The 21,423-nt window shown below is 57.1% G+C and overlaps 4 protein-coding genes and 1 non-coding gene across 5 annotated transcripts; all 5 read right to left on the minus strand.

The window, feature by feature from the left end:
• Positions 1–143: 143 nt before the first annotated feature.
• Positions 144–1,385, minus strand: B0H64DRAFT_462443 (uncharacterized protein; the record flags this gene model as incomplete). Its single annotated transcript, XM_062807550.1, has 6 exons — positions 1,141–1,385; positions 892–948; positions 810–839; positions 611–750; positions 359–535; positions 144–293 (listed from the first exon to the last, which is right to left on the minus strand). Exons 1-6 carry the CDS (start codon positions 1,181–1,183, stop codon positions 144–146), a joined length of 597 nt encoding a protein of 198 aa, XP_062657567.1. The 5' UTR covers positions 1,184–1,385.
• A 564-nt stretch (positions 1,386–1,949) lies between these two features.
• B0H64DRAFT_t113 lies at positions 1,950–2,075 on the minus strand. The gene has a single exon. It is a non-coding gene; the product is annotated as a tRNA-Arg (tRNA).
• A 488-nt stretch (positions 2,076–2,563) lies between these two features.
• B0H64DRAFT_433301 (polymerase/histidinol phosphatase-like protein) lies at positions 2,564–4,148 on the minus strand. The gene is made up of 3 exons (XM_062806040.1): positions 3,815–4,148; positions 2,657–3,644; positions 2,564–2,597 (listed from the first exon to the last, which is right to left on the minus strand). The coding sequence occupies exons 1-2, from the start codon at positions 3,974–3,976 to the stop codon at positions 2,805–2,807; spliced, it is 1,002 nt and encodes a 333-aa protein (XP_062657568.1). The 5' UTR covers positions 3,977–4,148; the 3' UTR covers positions 2,564–2,597; positions 2,657–2,804.
• Positions 4,149–4,725: 577 nt separating this feature from the next.
• B0H64DRAFT_462451 (dynein heavy chain, N-terminal region 1-domain-containing protein) lies at positions 4,726–17,912 on the minus strand (the record flags this gene model as incomplete). Its single annotated transcript, XM_062807551.1, has 4 exons — positions 4,726–5,207; positions 5,279–7,019; positions 7,105–17,557; positions 17,618–17,912. The coding sequence occupies 4 exons, from the start codon at positions 17,910–17,912 to the stop codon at positions 4,734–4,736; spliced, it is 12,963 nt and encodes a 4,320-aa protein (XP_062657569.1). The 3' UTR covers positions 4,726–4,733.
• Positions 17,913–19,059: 1,147 nt separating this feature from the next.
• On the minus strand, positions 19,060–20,981 carry B0H64DRAFT_418075 (uncharacterized protein; the record flags this gene model as incomplete). The annotated part of the gene is made up of 5 exons (XM_062805293.1): positions 19,060–19,463; positions 19,523–19,629; positions 19,660–19,749; positions 19,783–19,811; positions 19,845–20,981. 5 exons carry the CDS (start codon positions 20,979–20,981, stop codon positions 19,060–19,062), a joined length of 1,767 nt encoding a protein of 588 aa, XP_062657570.1.
• Positions 20,982–21,423: the final 442 nt, after the last annotated feature.

A 21,423-nucleotide genomic window follows, 5' to 3' on the forward strand; every position in this document is an offset into this window, starting at 1 on the left:
GCTGGGATTGTCTACGGACTCTTGGATTGCGAACAATACTGTGTAGATATTGTGTTTATGTATACCGATGATTCATATGGAATGGGTATAAAACTTGGAGTTTCCATTATTATTACCGTACCGAGACCGACCGTCTAGACTATCTATGTTCCCTTGGTCCTTGCTTCCTTAGGGTAACCATCCTGTGTCATCGTGTTCTTATCCCCGCTGACGAGCGGACTGTCTGTGGCTGGGGCGGTGGTGCCGGCAGACGGGGTCTTGGTAGCGGCGGCGGACGCAGCACAACTACTTCTCTATCTTTATCTAGAGCGCCGTGTTAAGAAGTTTCCTAGGGTTCCTTAGTTTAAAGTGAACTTACTTCATCTTGTTTCACCACCACTTGTGAGATGGGACAGGCGACGGCCGGAGCGGCGTCGGCGGCGGGGGGCGGGGGTACGGGGGTCTGGTTCTGAGTGGCGGCGGCGGAGGCCCGAGTCGCAGCGGCTTCGGCCGCTCTTTTCTTCGCCCTTCGGGCGGCTTTACGTGCCTTCCGTCGCTAGGTAGGTAGGTACCTCCAGCATTAATATATGAAAATACACCAAAAATAAAAATAAAATACGAAGAGGCTTACCGCTTTCGTCGTCGAACCGGTGCCATTTAAGGCACGGACGTATGCTTCAACGGCCGCCGCCGCCGCCGCCGCCGCTACGCGGGGCGTCAACCCCTCGAGCGAAATTATGGAAGGAGGTAAGGAGGGAGGTAAGGCCGGCACTGTAAAACACCATCAGCATGGCATGCCACGGCCGACTAGCGAGGAGTGCTCGTCGTACTTGTGATGGTTTGGATCTGTTTCTCATCAGCTAACGGTAAAACAAATACTGATTAGGATAGCAGCCACACGAGAGAACATACAGATCTTGAACACGCAGAAATCTGGAACACGTAGACTTTGGCGTGGATGGTGCGTGCCTGTAACGGCAGTAGCATAGCAAGGTTAGAAAATCGTTGTGTGGCGAGGCTCGGCGTGATGGGTAGGTACCTACGAGGGTGATCTTGATGGGCGGCAAAGAAGAAAAGGAAGAGAGGGGAGGGTGGGTTTTGACAGGCCGAATATAATATATTGCCAAAGCCCACAATGGAATGAGTGCCCTAGTTATTAACGAGGGAAAGAGCAATCGAGGTTAAACACGGATGACGTTGACATGGTCTCCGTGCCTACCCCATGTTTCTCCCAAATGCCCACTGGGCTTCGATTCGAACGAACTCTAGGGTACAGGTTTCAATGACTGTGGGTGAGCTGCTCTTTCCCTCAATTCTTATCTTCCGGCAGTCTTCGTATTGCTCAAATCACAAAAATGAAACCATCCAAGGGATGAGTGAGGAAATAGGCAGGAACTACAGATCACCCAGGCGTGGTGAGTGCAGGCGCGGCAGAGATTTATCTATTCAGGCGTCGAGGGCAGTGCATGGGACGCCATGACGTTCTTTCTAAATGTGATGGCCATGGATATTGATTGCCCTGTAGCCCCAGAGGCCGTGATCTGTCAGTATAACATCACAGCTAACACAAGGACTCGGTTGGCTAACATGGAAGCAAGAAGATTTCCCTTGAGCGGTCAATTAGAAGCCGCTGAAAGGGAAAATGAGAGACCAGTTTGCCAGGGTGCCTCGTAGGAGGCCAAATGTCCATGTGATATGTGTCTTGATTCAATGCTGTGGTCCGTCATACCCTGAACCACCACTGTCGCCATCGACATCACGAAGCTTCAACTGGAAGGGCACATGAAGCGGCTCCATACCCGACTGTCCATCGACATATTCAAAACAAATATCCAACTTGCTCTATTTTACACCGACTACTGACAATCGGGGTACTATGTGGCAGCTGGATATAATGAGAAGAATAGGAGTTATCTATCAAACTAAAAATATTGTCAAAAAGAAGGGCTTGGTCGTGTGAAGACTCATCTCGATCCACCCAGGGGTCGAACCTGGAACCTCCTGATCACTCGATTGAATCCTCCCTCGATATCCCAGAGGACGAGGGAGTCGTACATCAGTCGTAGTCAGACGCTCTGCCATTGAGCCAGCGGACCTTGTTGGAATTTGTTGGAGGCCAAGGCTTGGTTTGCGGCTTTTCTTTGAGAGAATGGAGAGCGAGTGGAGTTGGGAACTCTATCATTGGATCAAACAGTTCGGGGACGAGGGAATTCGCTGCAGGTTGTGGACTTTGGCTGGGTCGAGTTGTGGAGTGGGACGAAAAGGTTTGATATGCAGGATCCACACAGGATATGTGTGACTTTTGCGAGAATGGGGCTTGCGTCCTGGCCAGCAACGGGCGAAGTGTCAGGGGGGGGGGGGGCGTTTTCTGTGGTATTCTCTCCTTGTTTTGTATATAAGGAGCTCAGGTGATGGAGAGAAGACGAAAGGAGCAGCACCCCCCCAGATCCAGGCATATTGCATGTGGCTATCCTGTTTTCCCTGTGCTTTCCTTCAAGCGGCATCTCAGGTTATAATTCCAGCACCAACCTGACAATCTCCAGTCTTCCTTTCCTTTCTCGCGGGGAATTGCTTAACGGCTTGAGCGGGGAAAAGGTTGACAAGAGGGCAGCCGTCTTCTAGAGCTCTGTTATGTCATGACCAGCTTAAAAGAACACGACATGCACAGGTTACTTACCATCATCGCTAATCAAGGAATTGGGGCACTCGAGTTTTGTTTCAACCTTGTGTCGTGTTTGTAGACCAGCTGGGGCTCTCACTCACAGCCCTTCTAAATAGCCACACTACCCAAATGGCGAGAGACCACCCCCCATCTCTATATCCCCCTATTCCAACTTCAAACTCGCTCGAAACTCCTCAATCGGCACCGCCTTCTCAACTAGCTCCGTCTCCCCGTCCGCCCCCGCCACCGGCCTCCTCTCCAGCGTCCACAGCTCCTTCACCCCCAAACCCTCCAAATACTCCAACCCCCTCCAGTAGTTCGTCCCAACCTGCGCAATCCCATGGCTATCATCCCCAAACGTCCACCGCCCCCCCATGCGCGTCCACACTTCAGCAATCTCCCTCTTCGGATACGCCTCCGCCAGCCCCTTGCGCAGCCCACTCGTGTTACACTCCAACCACCCGCCATAGCCCTTCACAAACTCCAGATTCCTCACCACCCTCTCCCACACCGCGGGCCACTCTCCCCTCAACTCCCTCCCCGGCACCGCACTAAACAACCTCACCAAATCAAAATGCCCCACCACCCTCGGCCTCAGCGCCCGCAGCATATCCAGCTGCTCGTCAAAATACACCCCAAACAACCCCTCCTCCCCCAACCCATCACCACCACCATCACCACCACCATCACCACCACCACCATCACCACCACCACCACCACCCCCACAAACCTCCACCGCCCGCGCATAGTACGCAGCATCATAATCAATCGGCACCCCCCGCGCATGGTGTATGGACCCAATGAAATAATCCACCGCCGGGTGCGCGGCCAGCTCGCGCACGAGCGCGCCGTAGCCGGGCCGGATCCACTCGCCCTCGAAGCCGATCAGGATGTGGATCTGCGGGGCGTAGTGGGCCTGCAGGCGGCGCGCTTCGGCCAGGTAGGCGGCGTGTCGCGGGGGGAGGAGCGCGAGGGCGGCGTCCGGGGGGGTGTCGGGGGTTAGCTGTGGTGGTGGTGGTGGTGGGGGTTAGTGAGTGGGTTGGGTGTGGTTGGGTGGTTTTGGGTGGTGGTGGTGGTGTTTTGAGGGGGGTGGGAAGGGGGTGGAAAGGGGTGAAAGGGGGGGTTAAGAGGGGGGAGGCGGTGGCTGCTGGGTATGGTAGGTGGTGTACACACCTCATCGGGGTAGAGGTCGGCTGGGTTGGTGCGCGGCATGTGCTCGGTCAGGCCGATGGTCTTGTAGCCGACCTTGATGGCGTGCAGGATGATGTCCTCGAGCTGGTCCTTGGCGTGGCCGGGGCAGAACTGGCCCGAGTGGGAGTGCATTGTGAATGCCATGGTGGACGAGGGGGGGGGTGCTGTTGGGTAATCGAGAGTAGGTCGTGATGTGAATATGTAGTGTTCCAATAGGTATCTTGGATCCGACAGCCAAAAAAGATGGCTAATGTAAAAGAGAATTTATACCTTAGGTCTAGTTATTTTGGTAAGAGTTTATTGAGATGCCAAGTTGGGACGGAATTTGGGAAATATTTACATGAGTCAAATCTCGGCCTAAGCAACCCGGGCTTGGCAGAGGGGTGAGGGGGCACGCTGGGAGATCGGACGAAACTACCGCCCGCCTGGTCTCATGCGGGTTCTGGGCCAGATGCTACATCGCTCGATCATGTTTATGGGTAAATACCATGTGACTGAGCGGCTGCACAACACGCTGGAGCAGCAGTGCTGTCAGTTACCCCTGAACTCGCCCCTTTCCCCGCGAGAGCTCAACAAAACATTGATAGTGAATTACACCGATCCTCATACAAGCAGCCGCAAGAGATGAAGACACGACAGACAAATAAACCACAACCCGAATACAGAGAGGGTATCTCACCACCATGCCAAGTAAACAAACAGCTCTCCGTTGCTCCTCTAACCTGTAAGAGAACAAAGATAAAAAAGCGAAGAGCTCACACCACCAATCCGACCATGTAAAACAGATCCTGATACACACGCACCCAGCACCATACCACACCCGCCCTCACACCCTCACACCCTCACACCATATCACACCCTCACACACCACCCCCACCCATCACACCCTCACACCACCCCCTCAAACCTCACCCTCCGTTATCAACGCCTCCCCCTCATCCAACAAATCCGTCACCTTCTTCAGATTCCCAATCAAGCTCCGCCCCAGCCCCACCAGCAACAACTTCTCGGCATTAGCCGGCAGGCCCAGGTACGTGGGCGGCTCGCGCTCCGGCAGGCGCTGGATCCAGCCCATGAACTCCTGCAGCGACGTGCCGGCGGGCACGACCAGCTCGACCGAGTCCGCGGCGGCGGCGGTGGCATCCTCAGCGGCAGTAACAAGCTTGTGGCCGATCTCGAAGGCGGCCGGGGTGAGGAAGGTGTGGACGAGGTCGTGCAGCACGCGGAAGTCGCCCTCGTCGTCGATCTTGCCGCCGTACGTCTCGACGACCAGGTAGCGGATCATGTCCCAGGGTATGTTGGCGGGCGCGATGTTGGTGCGGTTCTGCGCCGTCGCGTCGACCCACGTGTCGATGACGAAGGCAGAGCATTCGTACTGTTTGGTTGGTTGGGTTAGCAGCTGTTGGATGTATGTACCACGATAAAACAAAAAGAAAAACGACTTACGTCGGCATCGTTGAACTCCCAGAACCCCTTCCACCCCAGGTTGGGCGCGTACCGCAGCCTCTCCTGCACGACGGCATGCAAGAAGGACAGCAGCAGGTACAGCCTCGTCCTCTCCACGGGGCTCTTGACCGACCTCGTCGACAGCGACGACATGGAGTCCTTCATGTTGGCGCGCACGCCCGCGGGCTGTTCGTACATGAGCACGCGGCTGGCGCGGAGCAGGTTGACGGGGATCTTGGGCGACGACTCCATCGACAGGAACAGCCGGAAGTCCTTGTTGGGGTTCAGCGACTCCATGCGCTTCTCCAGGCTCTGCAGCCACGTCGGCGCCAGGTGGACGTTCTTGATGAGCACCCACGAGCCCGTCTGCGCCGCGTTGGCGATGGCCTTGTCCGCGCTGGCGAGGCCCTCGTTGGAGCCCATGGCGATGTTGGTGCAGCGGACGCGCATGCGCTCGACGAGCGAGTCGACCTTGTACGAGGCGTCGAAACCAGGGCTGGAGACCAGCGAGACCGGCCGGGTGGCCGAGACTTGGTCGACCGTGAGCTTGAGGTCCTCGACCACGTCAAAGAGGTCGGAGCCAAAGACTAGCGTGACGAAGCGCTCGGCCGCTGGGACGAAGCGGTCAAGGCGGAAGAGCTTGACAAGCAGGAGCGACATGAGGGCTTGGTCCGCAGGCTCGGCGCTGTCGTCCCAGATCTTGGGCACGAAGTTCTCGGCAAGCTCCTCGCTGAAGAACTTGTCCCAGTCGGCGTCCGCAACGCCGTCGAGCCTCTCCTTGAGCGCCGAGATCCGCTTGGCACGCACGAACACGTCGTCCTTGGCCGCCACGTCCGATGACACATCCTTGCCCTCGACGCGCTCGTCCAAAATCACATCCAGCAGCCCCTTGTCCATCTTGTAAGGCGACGCCTGAGCAAGCAGCATCGCCAGGGTGACGCGGTCCTTCTGCAGCAGTCCCAGCGCAGTACGCTTGAACGCGTTCACGAACAGGTCCTTGACGATGATGTCGCGACGCACGGTGTGGTTTAGCTCGCCGGCTAGGTGGGGGTTGCCGTGAAGGACAGAGTGGAAAATGTCGAGGAAGTACTGCAGCGAGAACTGGTAGAAGTGGTTGAGATAGTGCAGTTGCTCGAGCACGGCAAACACGGCACTGCACGACCGGGCAATGACATTGTACTGCAGCGTAATTTCCTCGACTTCGGCCATAACGCCCTCGGTGTTGCTCATCTTAATGGAGATCTCGGCCGCCTCCGTCTTGAGCGTCTCCAGCGTCTCGATAACGTTGTCGTCGTCGAGGATGTTGCCGCGCGACTCGTTGAGCGCCTGGAGGAGACGCTTCTCGAGCTGCCGCAAGTGCACCTTGAACTCACCCTGCAACTTGATGAGGTTCGAACGCCGCTCGTCCACGTCCGGACGCTCCGACTTGAGCACCTCCGCCAGGGATTGTGTTTGCAAGCTGCTCTGCGTGACCGTGAAATTGACAAAGGTCGTGCGACTGCAGATATCGGGAGCAAAGGTAGCTGAGGGATCGCGCGTCGACAGGTAGATCTTGAAGCTCGGCGAGAAATCGATCTGCTGTTTGCCGAGCTGAATGAGAACACGACCGCCTGTTTTCTGGTACTCCTTGTTGAGGACGTGGTTAAGCACGGGGTCGAGATGCTCCGCATCCTGGATGAGAATGGGGTTGCCGAAGCGGAGCGAGCTCTCGAGCTGCTTGGTGAACGAGTCGTCCAGGAAGCTCGTGACAGTAAGCCGGCGATCCTTGCATTCCCTCTGCAGGAACTCGGTGACACGCCCTGACGGGTCGATGATGAGCGGGGTACCGGTTGAAGCGCTTGAGGACAATCGCGTTCTCGGTGCAGAGGTCATCAACCGGCAGTGTGTTCTCCTGCCAGCCGAGCCTCTCGTCGGCGGTGGAGAGGTACTCGGTCATCGGATTGTGCTGCTTGAACTGGATGCCCGAGAGGTGCAGCTGGTGGAGCCAATCCTCCATCATCGACTTCCTGAACGTCTGGTCATACAGACCGCTGTAGGCGAGGAACGCCGCCGCGACGAGCACATCACCGACCAGGGTGCTGATCTGCGTCTCGAATGACTTGCTGCCCTCCTCCCAGCGCGTCCTCTCCGACGACAAGCTATCCAGCAGCTTGACACTACGATCAACCTTGAACTGGACGCGCGACATCTCCGATTTGATCGCCTGCGTCTCGCTAATGAGCGACGCATACTCGGTCTTGTACGTGGCGATGCTGGTCTCGAGGTTGTCGATCGTCTGTTCGACCGCCTTGGCCTCGGCCTTGGTTTGCAGGGCTTGCTCCTCGAGCAAGCCGACCTCCTCCCTCAGGGGCCCGACACGGTCCAAGATCTCGGCGTAGCTGACCTGCGCCTCGACCCATTGCACGAGCGGACCGCAGGCCTTGCTGGCACGGTTGACCCTCTCAAAGGTAAATTCCGGGTTGGCGAGGAACTCATTGCGCATCTTGAGCCGCAGCGCCTTGGTCATCTGCTTTTCGTTGTTGAAGTTGATGATGCTAGCAATGAAATCATCTCGGCGGATAACAGCCTGGATCTGCTTCCATTCGGTGACCTTGTGGCCGATGAGCGTGCAGACCGAGTCGAGGGCAAGACGGACGCCCTGCGGAGGGGAGCTCATGGAGCGCACTTCTGTGAGGTGTTGGCGCTTGATGTTGCTGACGGACGCCTTGGCCTCTTCGACAGCGGGCTCAGCGCGGGCGAGATCCTGGAGCACGACCTTTTTGCGGGACGCGACCTCGGTCTCCTGCTTCTCTAGCGCAGCCTGGATTTCGAGCGACGTGGTTTTCCGCTGCTCTGCCTCGCGCTGGTCGGCAACCATGCGCTGCAACTTCTCGTTGGCCTCGGCGTCCTTTTGCTCGAGCTGTGCCTTCTTCTCGGCGAGGCTGACGCGGAGATCGCGGACCTTGTCGACAGTGTCGCGGAGCTTCTCGAGACCGACGTTGAGATGGCGTTGCTGTTCCTCGAGGTCCTCCCGTTTCTCGTTGTACAACTTGACATACTGAGCAACAAAGTCGAGGAAGTGGCGTGGAGTGAGGAAGGTGACCTTGCCCTGCTGTTTGAGTAGCTTGGTGTTGAAGCGCTGCAGGGAGTAGTGAATGTAGACCATCGAGTTGATGACGGTCTCCCTGTGCGAGGGCGGCAGGTTGAGGCCGCGGTACGCGACCGGGATAGTATCCGGGGCACCCCAGTTCGCCCTGTCCAGATCGACAGAGTGCGTCAGTTCGTGTCCGACTTGGAAGAGTGCCTGATCAGACCAGTCGCCGAACCAGTTAAGCACGCAACGGTTGAACAGCGCAGGCGACGTGGCTGCCTTGGACGACAATCCGTCCTCGGGCGGGTTCATGGTAAACACGACGTGCAGGTTCTTGACAATCTGCCCCGTGAACCACTTGTACAACTCCTCTTGCGAGTCTAGCAGCAGGCCCTGCCGCTGGGCTCCCTCCTTGCAGGCAGTCATGAGCGCCGCGAGATCGTCGCCCTCGAAGAGACCAGGCACTTCCGCGTTGGCGAGCAGTGTGTTCATGCGCTCCAAGAAACCAGAGTCCAGAACGTTCGACTCGTCCATGATGAAGCAAATCTTCTCGCCCTTGCAGCCACAGCGGCGGAGGACCTCCCTCAGATCCTCATCGAAGTCCTCAGCTGAGTACTTGCCGTGCACCTTGATCTGGAACACCTTGAGACCGTTCATCCAGGCCACAAAGCGCGAGAGCGTTGTCTTGCCACTGCCGCTGACACCGATCAGAATCAAATGACCCTGGGGCTGTCTGAAGACACGGTCAATCCGCAACACATGCTCCAGGACGTCGTTAAACAAGATAAGCGGTACATCGACCTCCTCCTCGCAGAAGGTCCTGAGACGCGCCTTGACGAAGTCACGCAGCTGCTCGCGGTCGACAGGCATGTAATGCTTGGACAGCCAGTTGGAGAAGAGGATCGGCCCGCCAAGCGCCTTCTGTTCGTCGATGGTTGGGAAGTACTCCATCGCGATGCGCTGAACGGCATCGTCGGTCCACTTGCGCTCTTCCTCGGCCACGAGACGGTCCTGGAAGAGACGGAGCGCTTCGTGCGCCCAGATGCGGATAAGCCCCTCGACAGACAACGCCTCAAGGGGTTTGATGGCCTCGTACACACCGCGCACCCAGCGTGTAAGCTCACGAGGACTGTAGACGTAGTGTGGCTGGATCTTTGGCGTGAAACGCTGCTGCGACTCGAGGTAGAAGCGGACCATGGACTGGGTGAGCGGCTCTGCGTAGCCGCGGAGCGAGGGAATAATCTTGAGCACGGCCGAGTTGAAGGTGCCGTAGATCTGCATGAGCGACTGCTCGCCGGGGTAGTCGACCATGACGAGCGGCGCATGTCGCAGGAAACGCGCGCCCATGGGCGTACGGCCTGCGTCGGTGGGCGGGTTGCAGGCGCCGACGAACTGGATCCTGTCGAGGGTAACCCAAGACTTGTCCGACGTCCGCCAGAAGCCGTTGTGCTCGACGAGTTGGCGAAGGAAGGAGATGGCACGTTGCGTACCGTACTTGTCGGGGGCGGGCAAGTTGATTTCGTCGCAGAAAATAACGAGCCAACGGCCGATTTGGGTGGGCGAGAGCATGACTCCGTTGAGTGTCTTCTTGTACTCGCAGTACTGCTCGAACGTCTTGATGAGGAGGTCGGGAGTAGTGGCACTGGAAAAGTTGAGGCCGACCACCTCCATGTTGGGCAACTTCCGCAGGGCGCTGAACAGCGTCATGGTCTTTCCGGAACCAGGAGGACCGCACAGAAGGAGCGGCTTGTGCTCGGCAAGCCAAGAGTAGAGAACATCCTCGTGGCGAACCGTGTCCAGTGTCGGGATAACCACATCGGTCTGCGTAACCGAGTGGGTGTTGACTTCGATAGTCGGCACCTGGCTCTGCCAGGGCGACCATTCCCCGCCCGGTAGGGAGACATCAAAGTCGATGAGGGAGCTCGTGCCATCCAGCGGCGGCGAGCCGAAGTTGGCCAGGCCCGCGACCTTGTCACCGAACAACTTGCGGTCCGTGAGGGGGCAGTCGCCGGTCAAGGCCCACACCATCGCGAGAAGCAGCTTCTTTGCGATGTACCCCTCAACTTGCTCAGGGTCGAGCGGGAAGTCAGAGTGCTGCGAATTGTACTCGATGATATTGCGAACCGATTTGTTCAGGAGCGAGAAGAGGGTACTGAGGACACGAGCGGAAGTGAACTCCATGATGTGGTTGAACGCTTCAGCTTGCTGCAAGGCCAAGAGAATGAAGCTGTCCGTTGTGAGATACGCATGCATCAAATCGGCAGCCTGGCCTTGAATCTCCAGCGCCTTGGCCGAGCTCTGGCCGGTGGCAACGGCATCCTCATCGAGATCCTCGAACGCAACAGAACGCAGTGTCTCGATGTAGTTGGCGACCATCATGTCAGGGGTGACGGTGTCCTCGCTGAACCAGACCATACCGCAACGACTGACGGTAGCGAGGGTAGCATACTTGAGATTCTCCACCTCGAACATGATCCGGACGTTCGACGGGAGATTGAGACGCTCGCCGTTGGGCAGGGTCAGGAGCTTGTTGTCATCAAGCACACTGTTCAAGTTCTCAACCCACTCGGGGTCGACATCGCCGTCAAAGACGATCCAGTGACGCTTGGTGTCCTCGCCACGGAGGTTGTCGACGATCTTGCGGAGGATGCTAGTGAACAGACCGTCGGTCCACTCTCTCGTCGTCGAGTCCAGGTTTCCGTACAGCGCTTCCTTGGACATGACCTTGCTGTCAATGACATGCGACACGCCTTCGACATTCTCGACCTGCTGCAAAGCATCCAGAAGCAGCCTCCAAGCCGCAGACTTGCCGGACCCAGAGTTGCCCACCATCATGACACCGTGGTGAATCTTCTGGATCTGGTACAACTGCAGTACCTTGGTCATCCAGAGCTCGTTGACAACCAAATGCCTCTCAGCGGCCAGGCGACGGATTGCGTCCTCGAGCTTGTACAAGTTGGCCGGCACATACTTGACGCCTGGGAAGCAAACCTCTTCAATCTCCGACATGACGTCGACGTCAGACTTGATCAGCTTGGGCGCGATGGTCTCGCGGATACTCTGGACAATGATCTCGGGCTCGACAACTTCCTCAGCTCCCAGGGTGCCGTCAGCGCTAGTCAGACGGGCGCGCTTCAGTCCACCGGAGCTGACCAGTACACTCTTGAGCGCACGCAGACCAAAGTCGTAGTGAGCTTGCTTTGATAACTTGGCAGCGCACTGGTCGAAGAAAGGAACTGTGTGCTTAGACAGCTGTTTGGCTTGGTTGAAGCCCTGCGAGTAGAGCATGACCTCGGCAATGAGTTCCTTGTCAGGCTTGGACATGGCGACACTGCGGAACAACTTCTTCAAGTTATCGGGCAGGTTGGAACGGCCGGCATAACCAGGGTTCATGGTGATGAAGATGCCCGTGTTGGCGTTGACGCGCAGCTGGCGGCCGACGAGCTCGATTTGGGCCTTCTCGTCCTCGGCACCCTGCTTCAGACCAAGCTGGATGTTTTGAATTTGCTGAGAGACGGCGGACAAGATCCTCTCCTCAAGACGGTTGAACTCGTCGAAGCAGCCCCAGGCACCCACTTGGCAGATACCGAGGAAGATGCGGCCCATGGCCTGGAAGTCGAACGTGTCGTCACAGCAGAAAACGAGGGTGAAGCGACCGAGTTGTACACCGAGAGCCTTGACTGATTCTGTTTTGCCGGTACCTGCCGGGCCATATGGAGAGCCACCGAGACGCTGGCAGAGGGCCTGGGTGAGGGTGAGGAAGCAGCGGTCGGTAAGGGGAGTCCGGACCAGCCTGTCGGGCACGCCCAGATACTCGAAGCCGTAGGCGAGCTTCGCATTGGCCATCTTGATGTGCAGACGCCGCAAGAAATCGCCTTCGGGCGCGTAGACATAGCGCATCTGGAGCATCCAAAGGTAGTGGGTATTGGAGCGGGCATTAACCTTGATGAGCTTTTCGATGACATCCCGCTGGTGCACGCACTCGGTGATGAGCTGTTCGCAAGTCTTGCGCATCAGCACATCAAGATCTCCGAGAACCGTGTCTGCTAGCATGCGGAGGACCTGAACCTCGCGATCGAACAGGGCTTGCAGGTTCGCGCCTCCGTCGACCAGCGCTTGCTCCACAGAAGTGGTCCAGACGGCCTGAGTAGCCAACACAACGATCTGGCTGGGATACGTCTCCATGAACTTATTGAGCGCGTCGCGATCAATCGCCTCGCTTGCAAAGATCGGGTTAAACTCATCAATCGCCTCAGCAAGAAGTTCAGCGAGCGTCGCCTTCATGCCGTTCTCTAACAAAGCAAGCCAGTCGTTGATCCTGGGTGTCTTGACCAGGTTGATCTCCTTCTTGAGTCGGACGACCTCGCCCTCTTTGGAAGTAAACCCAGTGATAACTGACTCCTCATCCATCACCAGGCCGGTAAGACCAGCAAACATCTTCTTGAAGTGCTTGGCAATGCGCATGGTGTCGTTGCTGTTGCCGATCATCTCTAGCAGGTCCTCGTCACCAACAAAGTAGAAGCGCGGGAATGACACACGCTCTTTCTCGAGGTACTCGCCGAGTGCCTTCTGGATCTTGTTGAGTAGCTCGGCCAGGCGCTCGAGGGACTTCTGTACGTTGGGAATGTTCAGGACGTCCAGAACGTTGGGCTGCTTGTAGACCTTCTTCATGACGGCCGAGAACTCGCTGTTGATGTTCTGGAAGCGCGAGGACTCGATGGGGAGCAGGTGCTTGATATCGGCATTGCCGGTGAAGACGCCTTCGAGATACACCCATTGACGCTGGACGTCAATCCACACGTCGAAGAGCACATGGACGCGGTTGAGTTTGTCCTCCCAGCCGGACGCCTCTTCCTCGAACTCCTTGTAGTAGGGCGAGTGCTTCATGGCCTGCAGTGAATTGAGGTTCTCGCTGCACTTGGCAAAGAGGTCGTCCCAGCCACGGATAAGACGGCACTTGTTCTGGTAGTTGACCAGCTCCAGCCCATACCCGGTCCATGTCTCGCGCACTTGCTTGAGGAACTCCTCCAGCGCCATCTCGCCCTGGGCTTGGATGATAATGTCCTTGACGATGACCTCAGTGGCAACCAAGTTGAGATCCCACACATCCCCAAGAGTCATCGAGACGGGCGAGTAGCGTTTCCCAGGCTTGATTTGTTTGTAGATCTTGGTCCAATGGCGGTCGCGGACAGCCTCGGATTTGAGCTCGGTGAGCATGGGGTTAACCTTCATGAACTGTCGCAAAACGTTTTGGACGTGCTCAAAGGCAGCGTACTGGCGCATCCTGCTCGGCATTTCCTTGGTCATTTTGATGAGACTGTCGATAGATGATCTAATCTTCCTGGGCTGGACGCTGTTCCAGAGGATCTCGCGGAGCTCGTTCAGGTTATTCCAGATAGTGGAGAGCGAAGCCCACACGGACTTGAAGTCTTGGACCTCTTCCAGGATGACACCGAGAGAGGACTCGGGGGTAGCCTGCAGATCAAGCGCTTCCTTGGCCTTCGCAACCATGGCGGATTCCTCTTGAAGCTTGGTGATCTTGGTCTCAAAGTCACTAAGGGTGGCAGAAGCGACATCGGGGGCGATGGTGCCCGAGACGGGCTTCTCTTCGTTCCAAAGTAGCGCAATCTCGTTGATTTTGTCGAGGATGACCTTGTCCTCGGCGATGATCTTGGCCCGGAGTGCGTCCGTCTGATCCTGGACGATCTTGGCCTTGCGGCCGAGAGCTTCGTTGAGGGCATCCCACGCGCCGTCAACTTGTTCGACATGAAGCCAGTCGTTTTGGAACTGGTACCGCTGCCTGACGAGGGTCGACTCTCCCTGCCTGAACGTCTCGACCTCCGGTGCCCAAAGTTTCACCTGGCGTTTGCAGGTCTGAACAGTGGTGATGAACTGCACGGCTTGGGCGGTCGAATTGGCCTCGATCGCCTGGCCTTCGATGTCCCTACGGGCCTTCTCGATCTCCGCATGAACTTCCCGCATGCGCGTGCCAAGGCGACCAGCAAACTTGATGAGGATGTCGTGTTGCCACTGGTCATACTTGGCGTTGACCTTGGTCTGAACCTGGTCGTAGTCGATGGTGAGGTGGCCAAACGAGCGGCTGACCTCGGTGGTGTCGAAAGTTTGACGCGTTTTCCGGAGTTCCTGGAGGAGCTGCAACCACCTAGAGAGCTGATCGCCGAGGACATCGTAGACGTGCTCTGACTGCAAGTCCCAGAGCGACTGGAACTGGAGCCACTTGTCTACGTACCCGCCAATTTCGTTGACCTTCTTTTCGACTGAGGTCTGAACCCTGAGGAGGGCCTGGGTGCATTCGCTCGGCAAGTCGTTGAAGCGGGGCTCATCATACACCGTAGTGCTGATGGACATCTGATACCGCGTGGCCTTGATCTTCTTCAGGTTGCAGACAACTCCAATCCACTCCTGTAGCTGGGAGAACCAGCTAGCCCTAGCGAACTCGAGGGGCGGATCAAGATAGATGACCTGGTTCCGCATTGTGATCTCGTGTACCAGCCTCTTGATCACTGGCACATCCGCTTTGGCACCGTCAAGAGGCTCGAGAGCCCTCTTGCGATCGCTTGCCCGTTCGAGGTACTCGTCCTCAAATGCCTCGATCCAAGCCTGGATGGAGTGATGTAGGCGAGCAAGCAAAACGGCCTTGATCTGCCGGTTCATGCGTCCTACCCAGTAGCCGAGGTTGACATATTGTTCCAAGTTGAGCTGATCGACGGCACTTTGAATAGTCTCCAAGCGGGATTCGAAGGCGGACACCTCGTATGGGCATTTCTCAAGCTCGGTTAGTGCCTTCTGTACCGTGGCGTGGATGTTGGACAAGGTGATGGTCTTGGCCTGCAGCAGGGAGACGGCGGCGCCAAATTCGCGAATGAACATGACATGCCTACTTTCTCCACCCTTGAAGTTGTCGAGGCCAACATTTGGCGCGTAATTCTTGAAGTGCACCTCGTACGTGTTCACAAACGACTCCCACTTCAGAGGAACACCCTTGGCGATCAGGGTGTAGACTTCGTCGCGATGGCCGCTGAGGAGCACTGCGACCTCGGACATGTCCGCGATCTGGCGATTGGTCTGTGCGAACGTCCTGACGCTCTCCATCAGACTGACGGCGTACGGGTACACACGCTTGGCCTCCTTTGCCACGTTGTTGACAGAGTGAGGAACGGGGAAGTTAAGCCACACTAGGTTCCGAGTCTCCTTGAACAGGGCAATCACCTGAGCGTCGAAGTTGACAGCGAGCTCCAGCACGTTTCCGGCCGAGCGAATGCGAGTAATGTTGAATAAGAGGCCAGAGATGGAGATCTGTTTCCTTTGCACGTCATGAAGCCAGGCCTCGAAGATGGGGCGTGTGTCGAGCTTCTTGCGGAACAAGTCGCTCTCGCTCTGAAGCCTTTGGCCTTCGGCATGGATGGTCCACTCAGCGCCCAGCACGTCTTCGACCTTCTTCATGTACCCGTCGAGCTGCCGCTCAATCTGGCGCGCCCAGATGATGGCGCCGGAAACCGGCGGGAGATCGTGTAGCTGAGCCATGGCGTGGGCTTCAGAATGGCCATACTGCTGCTTGAACCGCTCGTGGAGCGCGGTGATGGCTTGCTTGACGTTGTCGATGAGCTGGGTCTGGTACTCGGCAATGGCGCCACGGATCTTGGGGCGCACAAAGAGCGCGTTGAATTTGGAGAAGACGCGGAACATTTCGTTGGCATTCTTCGCCGTCGCGAGCCGGTCGCGAAGCCGCGCAATGATAGAGTTCTCCACACGGGACGTCCGCTCGTTGTAGATGTTCTCGGCACGAGCCCATTCCCGCGTGCCTTCGGGAGTGACATCAAGAAGATCGACATCTTTCAAACCTTCCCAGGCCTGCCTAACCTCCTCAACAGCATCAACGTCGCCAATCTCCTCGACAACAACAGTCCCATTGGTACCGGCTTCGGAAATGCCATTCACGGTCACCCTGGGGCCGAGAACGTTGACAATGGTCCGCTGGAGCTGCTCGTGGTTGTCGCGGAATTTGCTGACGTACTTCAGCCGCGCCTGCAGCTCAGCGTGCCGGGGGATGATCTTGATGGGAATGAACCTCTCATTGCGGCGCCGAGTAACCTCACGCGCAACGTTGGTGAACTCCTTGATGTTCTCGTCCCAGATCCTGAAGATGTCATCGGCCTGCTTCATGACCCGGCGGAAATCCTGGAAATCGAGCTTGACTAGCTCCTTGCCCGGCAACAAGCGGTGCAACATCTCGTCCAAGTCACCGGAGATGGTTTCCACCAGGGGAAGCGCACGGCGGATGGGGTAGGGGCATATTCTCAACTTCTTGTTGAGATGAGCAAAGATCTGCCCGATCGAATCCTTGACCTTAACCAGGGCAGTGGCCGAGAGCAGTTCGTCAAGAGGAAAGTCGCGCATAAGCTGGTTGTACTTTTGCACCTTCTCCATCGCCTCCTTGAGACCAGTATCCGCCGTAAAACTGACGGTGGCCTGGAAACGCTTCGCGTGCTTTAGAATCTCGAGAGTGAGCATGACTCCCTCACTCCTCAGCTGGTTCTCGATTCCCTCAAGCGCAGACTCCATGGAGAGCCAGAAATTGATCTCCTGCGCCGCCGTGCCGGTGGTGGGGTCCCTCGTCATTTTCGTGATGGCCTGGATGGACTTGATCCAGTTGTTGACAGTGGCTTGGAGATTGTTGAGGAACGTGCTGTCCTGCAGGACGGCGGGCGGGATGAAATCGAGAGTCGGTTTCGTCTGCTTAGCAGTCGCCTCATCCAGCGCTGTCTGCACGATGGGGTGAAACGGTAGAGACACTTCGGGAATCTCAACGTTCTGTTGCAGATGGGAGAGACTGAGTTCGAGGTCGTTCCACCTCTTCTTGGTAACCGGGATGCCGGTCTTCGCATCCACATCTGTCCGCCCCCTCCCACCGCTAAGCATCTGCTGGCTCTTGGTGCTAGCATCAAAGTATGGCGCCAGGCCATTGTGGAGGTAGAGCTGGAGGATCTCGTAGGGCGATGCGGCCGAACCTTGCTCACTAGCGTTTGCAGTCAGGTACGCCGGCCCTGGCAAATTAAGCATCTGGATCTGCGAGGTTATTGGGATGCTAGGGTCGAGGGGTTGGGGCCGTTTGAGCAGGACAAGGAAGGCCACCGTCGTCGTGGACGAGGAAAGGTCGGAGGATATCGTGTAGACATGCGAAGGCGCGCCTGGGGTCATGTCAGCATCACGCCGCGCCAGTCAAAGGGGCGCTTTTGCAGTAATCGTACCATCATCAACATCCCCATCCTCCAGTGTGTCTGTCGGAACGAGATCTTTTTGGATGTAGAGGGCGACCTGGGAATCCACCGCGAAGCGATTACATCGCTGGAGGGTGTCATGGTAGCGGGTTTCGGACAGCAAACTACCAGGAGCCTCGAGCTCCGTCCGGGTTGCGCCAAGGGCGGCTTCGAGGACGACGCCAAGGTGGTCGACAACGCGGACGGGGTCGACGGCTGCGAAGGGAGTGGTCGCAACGCCGTTTGCCCCCGGGCTAGTAGCCGGGGGGGAGACAGCCGCTTCCATAGTAGAAGAAAGTAGGGTCAGGTAGCAAGAGATCGGGTTCGATGAGTCGATATCAAAGTTCAGTCGATGTCATATCTCGTTCGACGACGTTTCGTGGAGATAGGTAGGTAGGTATGGAGGGTCCGTTCGCAGAGCGGAGTCGCGGCGGCGCCAGTGATTGCGAGAAAAAAGTATTACGACGCAGCAAAAAGTACAGGTCGAGAAGAAAAAGGCGAAATGGAGAACTTGATGGGTATCCTGGGTATCACCGAGTGTTTCCTCCGCAAGACGATGCTGAAATGGACGTGGAAGTCTGCAATGCACGAAGGCGGTGGGTTTCCAGTGATTGCTCCCAGAACGGGAAACTAAAAGCTGCAGTGGTGTTTCCTCACACCACGCTCCCCTGGGCGGGCTGACGCGACTGCCGCATCCTTGTCGCGGAAAGCATGCATCAGGGGCCTGACCACCGGGAGTGGGCCGGTTCCTGATTGGTCTGCACTGTCCCCTTCGAGACCCCTGTTGCGACCTGCAGAAGCCGACAGGAAACAGCATCATCTGAACCATCGGTCTCGCACAAACAGAAAGAGTATGGGGAAAATAACAGGGATATCATAACTGAAGGAAACGAGGAACCCCGAGAGAGAATGCGCGGTCATGGGCCCTTAAATTTGCTTCCAGGCTTTATACTCTGACAAATAACATCACCCTTTTGTCTCTTACAAGTTAGGGGTGACGAAGTTGCCCAAGATTTCTGGGTCACATCCATCAACCGGGCTACATGTACCTTGCGCAAGGGAGGTATGTCTACAGTTGTATTGAGTCTTGGTTGGGTGTGTGGTCTCCGACTGCAACTCGATCTAGGGGTGAGCATAACCTACAGAAGTTTGCCACCAATCCGAAACTCGCCAACTCTACTGTGTATAAACGAACAATGATATGATGATTAGGCCTAGCAACCCTCGAGATATCCGAACAACGCTCATGCAAACCGCTCATATTTCTCATTCCGAACGCTCCCCTCCTTATGCCACTGACCCCTGAAACCACCTAACGCCGATGCTTCTTTTAAAAACCCAACCCCATCCCATCCCATGTTCATGACCATACATTCCCATCAACGTCCGGGAATGAAGCCCCGGTTACATACCATGCTTCAGTTCCGCCACCATCAGGGGGCAGGAGGGGCGCCAGCGCGGCTGTCCTCCTTATTGGAAAGGCTGACCATGACGCGCTGGTTACAGATATCGATGAACTGCTCGAACTTCTCGATGATCTTGTCCTTCTCGCGGAGTTTCACCTTGAGCTCGTCGATCTCCTTGTCGCTTTCCTTCTTCAACTTGTCGAAATCATCTCGCGCAGTTGCGAGCTCCCGACGGAGGTCGGCACGAATGCGCTCCTCGGCCGACGGGTGCGGCTTGCTATAAATAGCTGGTCGGTTTTCCGCCAGCCCTGTAGCGACCTTTTGGGGATTGCGGTTGATGGCAGCCCGTGCATTATAAATGTCACGGGGGAGGAGGGGCACATGGGGGTTCTCGGTCTGCAAGATCTCTAATGTCTGGCTCACGCCTACACCTAACAACCAGAAAGTCAGTTCGAGTATCCATGGGATGGAAGACCTTGCTTACACGTACCATCGTCCTTCAACTTCTTGACGGCTGCAACCATTTTGCTGTCCAGCTTCCTCGCCGCCGGGTGTAGGAGAGGGCTCTCGCTGGGGCCGTGGTTGTGCTTCTTGTGGCTCTCGTGGGGTCGGTACCGGACTGTCCACTGTGTCCGCTGCTCGATGGCGAAGAAGCCGAACGGGCAGTCACACTTGCGGGACGTGGTCTTGCGCTTGCGCATCTCCGGGCTAACGCGGCTAGGTGGCTTACCAGCGCGGTCGCAGACGAACAGCACCTTTTTCAGCCCAGGGACTGTTTTCTTGGACCGGCCGATGACCACCGCATACCCCACAGAAGTGCAGTAACTTAGCACATACTTGTGAACGGCCTCCAAGGTCGGAAAACTCCCGCCTTCGGGGGGAGGTGTCATCGCTTCACCCATGGGCTGGCGGGGGACGAAGGGCGAGTTATCGATCAACTTGGGCTCGAGGGACGGATCTCTCTCTCCCGACTCATCGTGACTGCCAATGTCCATGTCATCATCCTGGTGGTTCTCCTGGGCGGGTTCAACCGCCTGTTCCTGAACAGGTGGTGCTCGCGGGACTGGCGTGACTTGCTGGACCTGCGGTAGCTTCTGTACCTGCTGGATCTTGGGCATCTGCGGTTGGGCCGGGGGTAGCGTGGGTTGCGATGGGGGGCGAGGTGTTGACAGTATACTAGCAGTGTCGTTGTGCTGGACAGAGTGGTTTGAATGGGCCGAATGAGCCGAATGAGTCGAATGCACAGACTGGCTTATGGGCTGCTGTGTCATCGACTGCTGTGGCATCGACGGCTGGGACATGGGCTGCTGAGGCATGGACTGCGGGGGCATAGACTGCGGGGGCATGGACTGCTGGCCGAGGGATTGCTGGCTCATGGACTGTGTCATGGACGGGGCCATGGGTGGCTGGCTCATGGGTTGCTGGAGCTGCTGGTTCAGAGACGGTTGCCCTAATGATTGCTGCCCCAGCGATGCCTGGCTGAGCTGTTGCGGGTTCATGGGTTGCGGGTTGAGGGTTTGCGGCGTCATCGACTGAGGTGTCATAGGCTGTGGGGTCATGGACTGGGGCGTCATGGACTGCTGTCCCATCGGCTGAGGGTTCAGGGACTGCTGGAGGTAGCTGATGGGAGGCGTTTGCTGTTGCATTTGCCGCGGAGGGGGAGCACGCTGGCGTGGGCCGGGGAGCGATGGTGGAGCTTGGGACGGCGGCGGTCGGGCGCCATTCTGGAGGCTGGCGACGTTGGGAATTTGCGAGGAAGGCGGGGTGAAGAGGTGATGAGGATATTGGCTCGGCGGGTGTTGTTGGTGTTGATGTTGGTAGGCGTGCGGTGGATACGGCGACGCGTGTTGTGGAAGCGACGGGGATGGCTTGTTGGTCGGGTTGTGTGGCGGCGGGAACGATCGCCTCAGGCTGAACGACAAGCCAGGATGGCTATTTGCGCTCGACATGGCGACAAAGGGAAAAAGAAGGCCGATGTTGAACAAACGCGGAGGTCAATCAAGCGGTCTTCGGTCTGGGGTCTCGACCCGTCACCGAAATCGTGGGCGGGCGTGTACCGAGCAGGGAGGCGTGCGTGACTGCCCGGAGATGGAGAAAGAAGGAGGTACGGGGGAGGGTGTAAAAACGGGTTTGGGCGGGAAGAGACAGAAAGCCAGGTGCGAGGGGCGGTCCGTCTAATCCCACCGTGCATTTTGAATTCGAGACTGTCAGGGTCTATTTTCGTCTCGTTTGTCCAATCAAAGTCACAAAAGGCTGCGGATGGCTCCACATATCGACGGCCACACCCACCAACCGTGGTCGAGCTGATCCGATCCCAAGCACAGCTGCGCCTTCCACGCCCCAGCAAAACCTGAGCAACCAACGTTTCGAGAGGGTTGGGGCTCATGCGAT

Source organism: Chaetomium fimeti (genome assembly GCF_033439085.1).
Source record: "Chaetomium fimeti strain CBS 168.71 chromosome Unknown B0H64scaffold_5, whole genome shotgun sequence".
Lineage (NCBI taxonomy): Eukaryota > Fungi > Ascomycota > Sordariomycetes > Sordariales > Chaetomiaceae > Chaetomium > Chaetomium fimeti.

Bases quoted from the DNA above. Each gene is read 5' to 3' on its own strand.
- B0H64DRAFT_433301 (XM_062806040.1), bottom strand. From the start codon at position 3,976: ATGGCATTCACAATGCACTCCCACTCGGGCCAGTTCTGCCCCGGCCAC. The intron at 3,645-3,814 runs GTGTGTACACCA...CCACCACCACAG, and splicing joins CCGACCTCTACCCCGATGAG to CTAACCCCCGACACCCCCCC.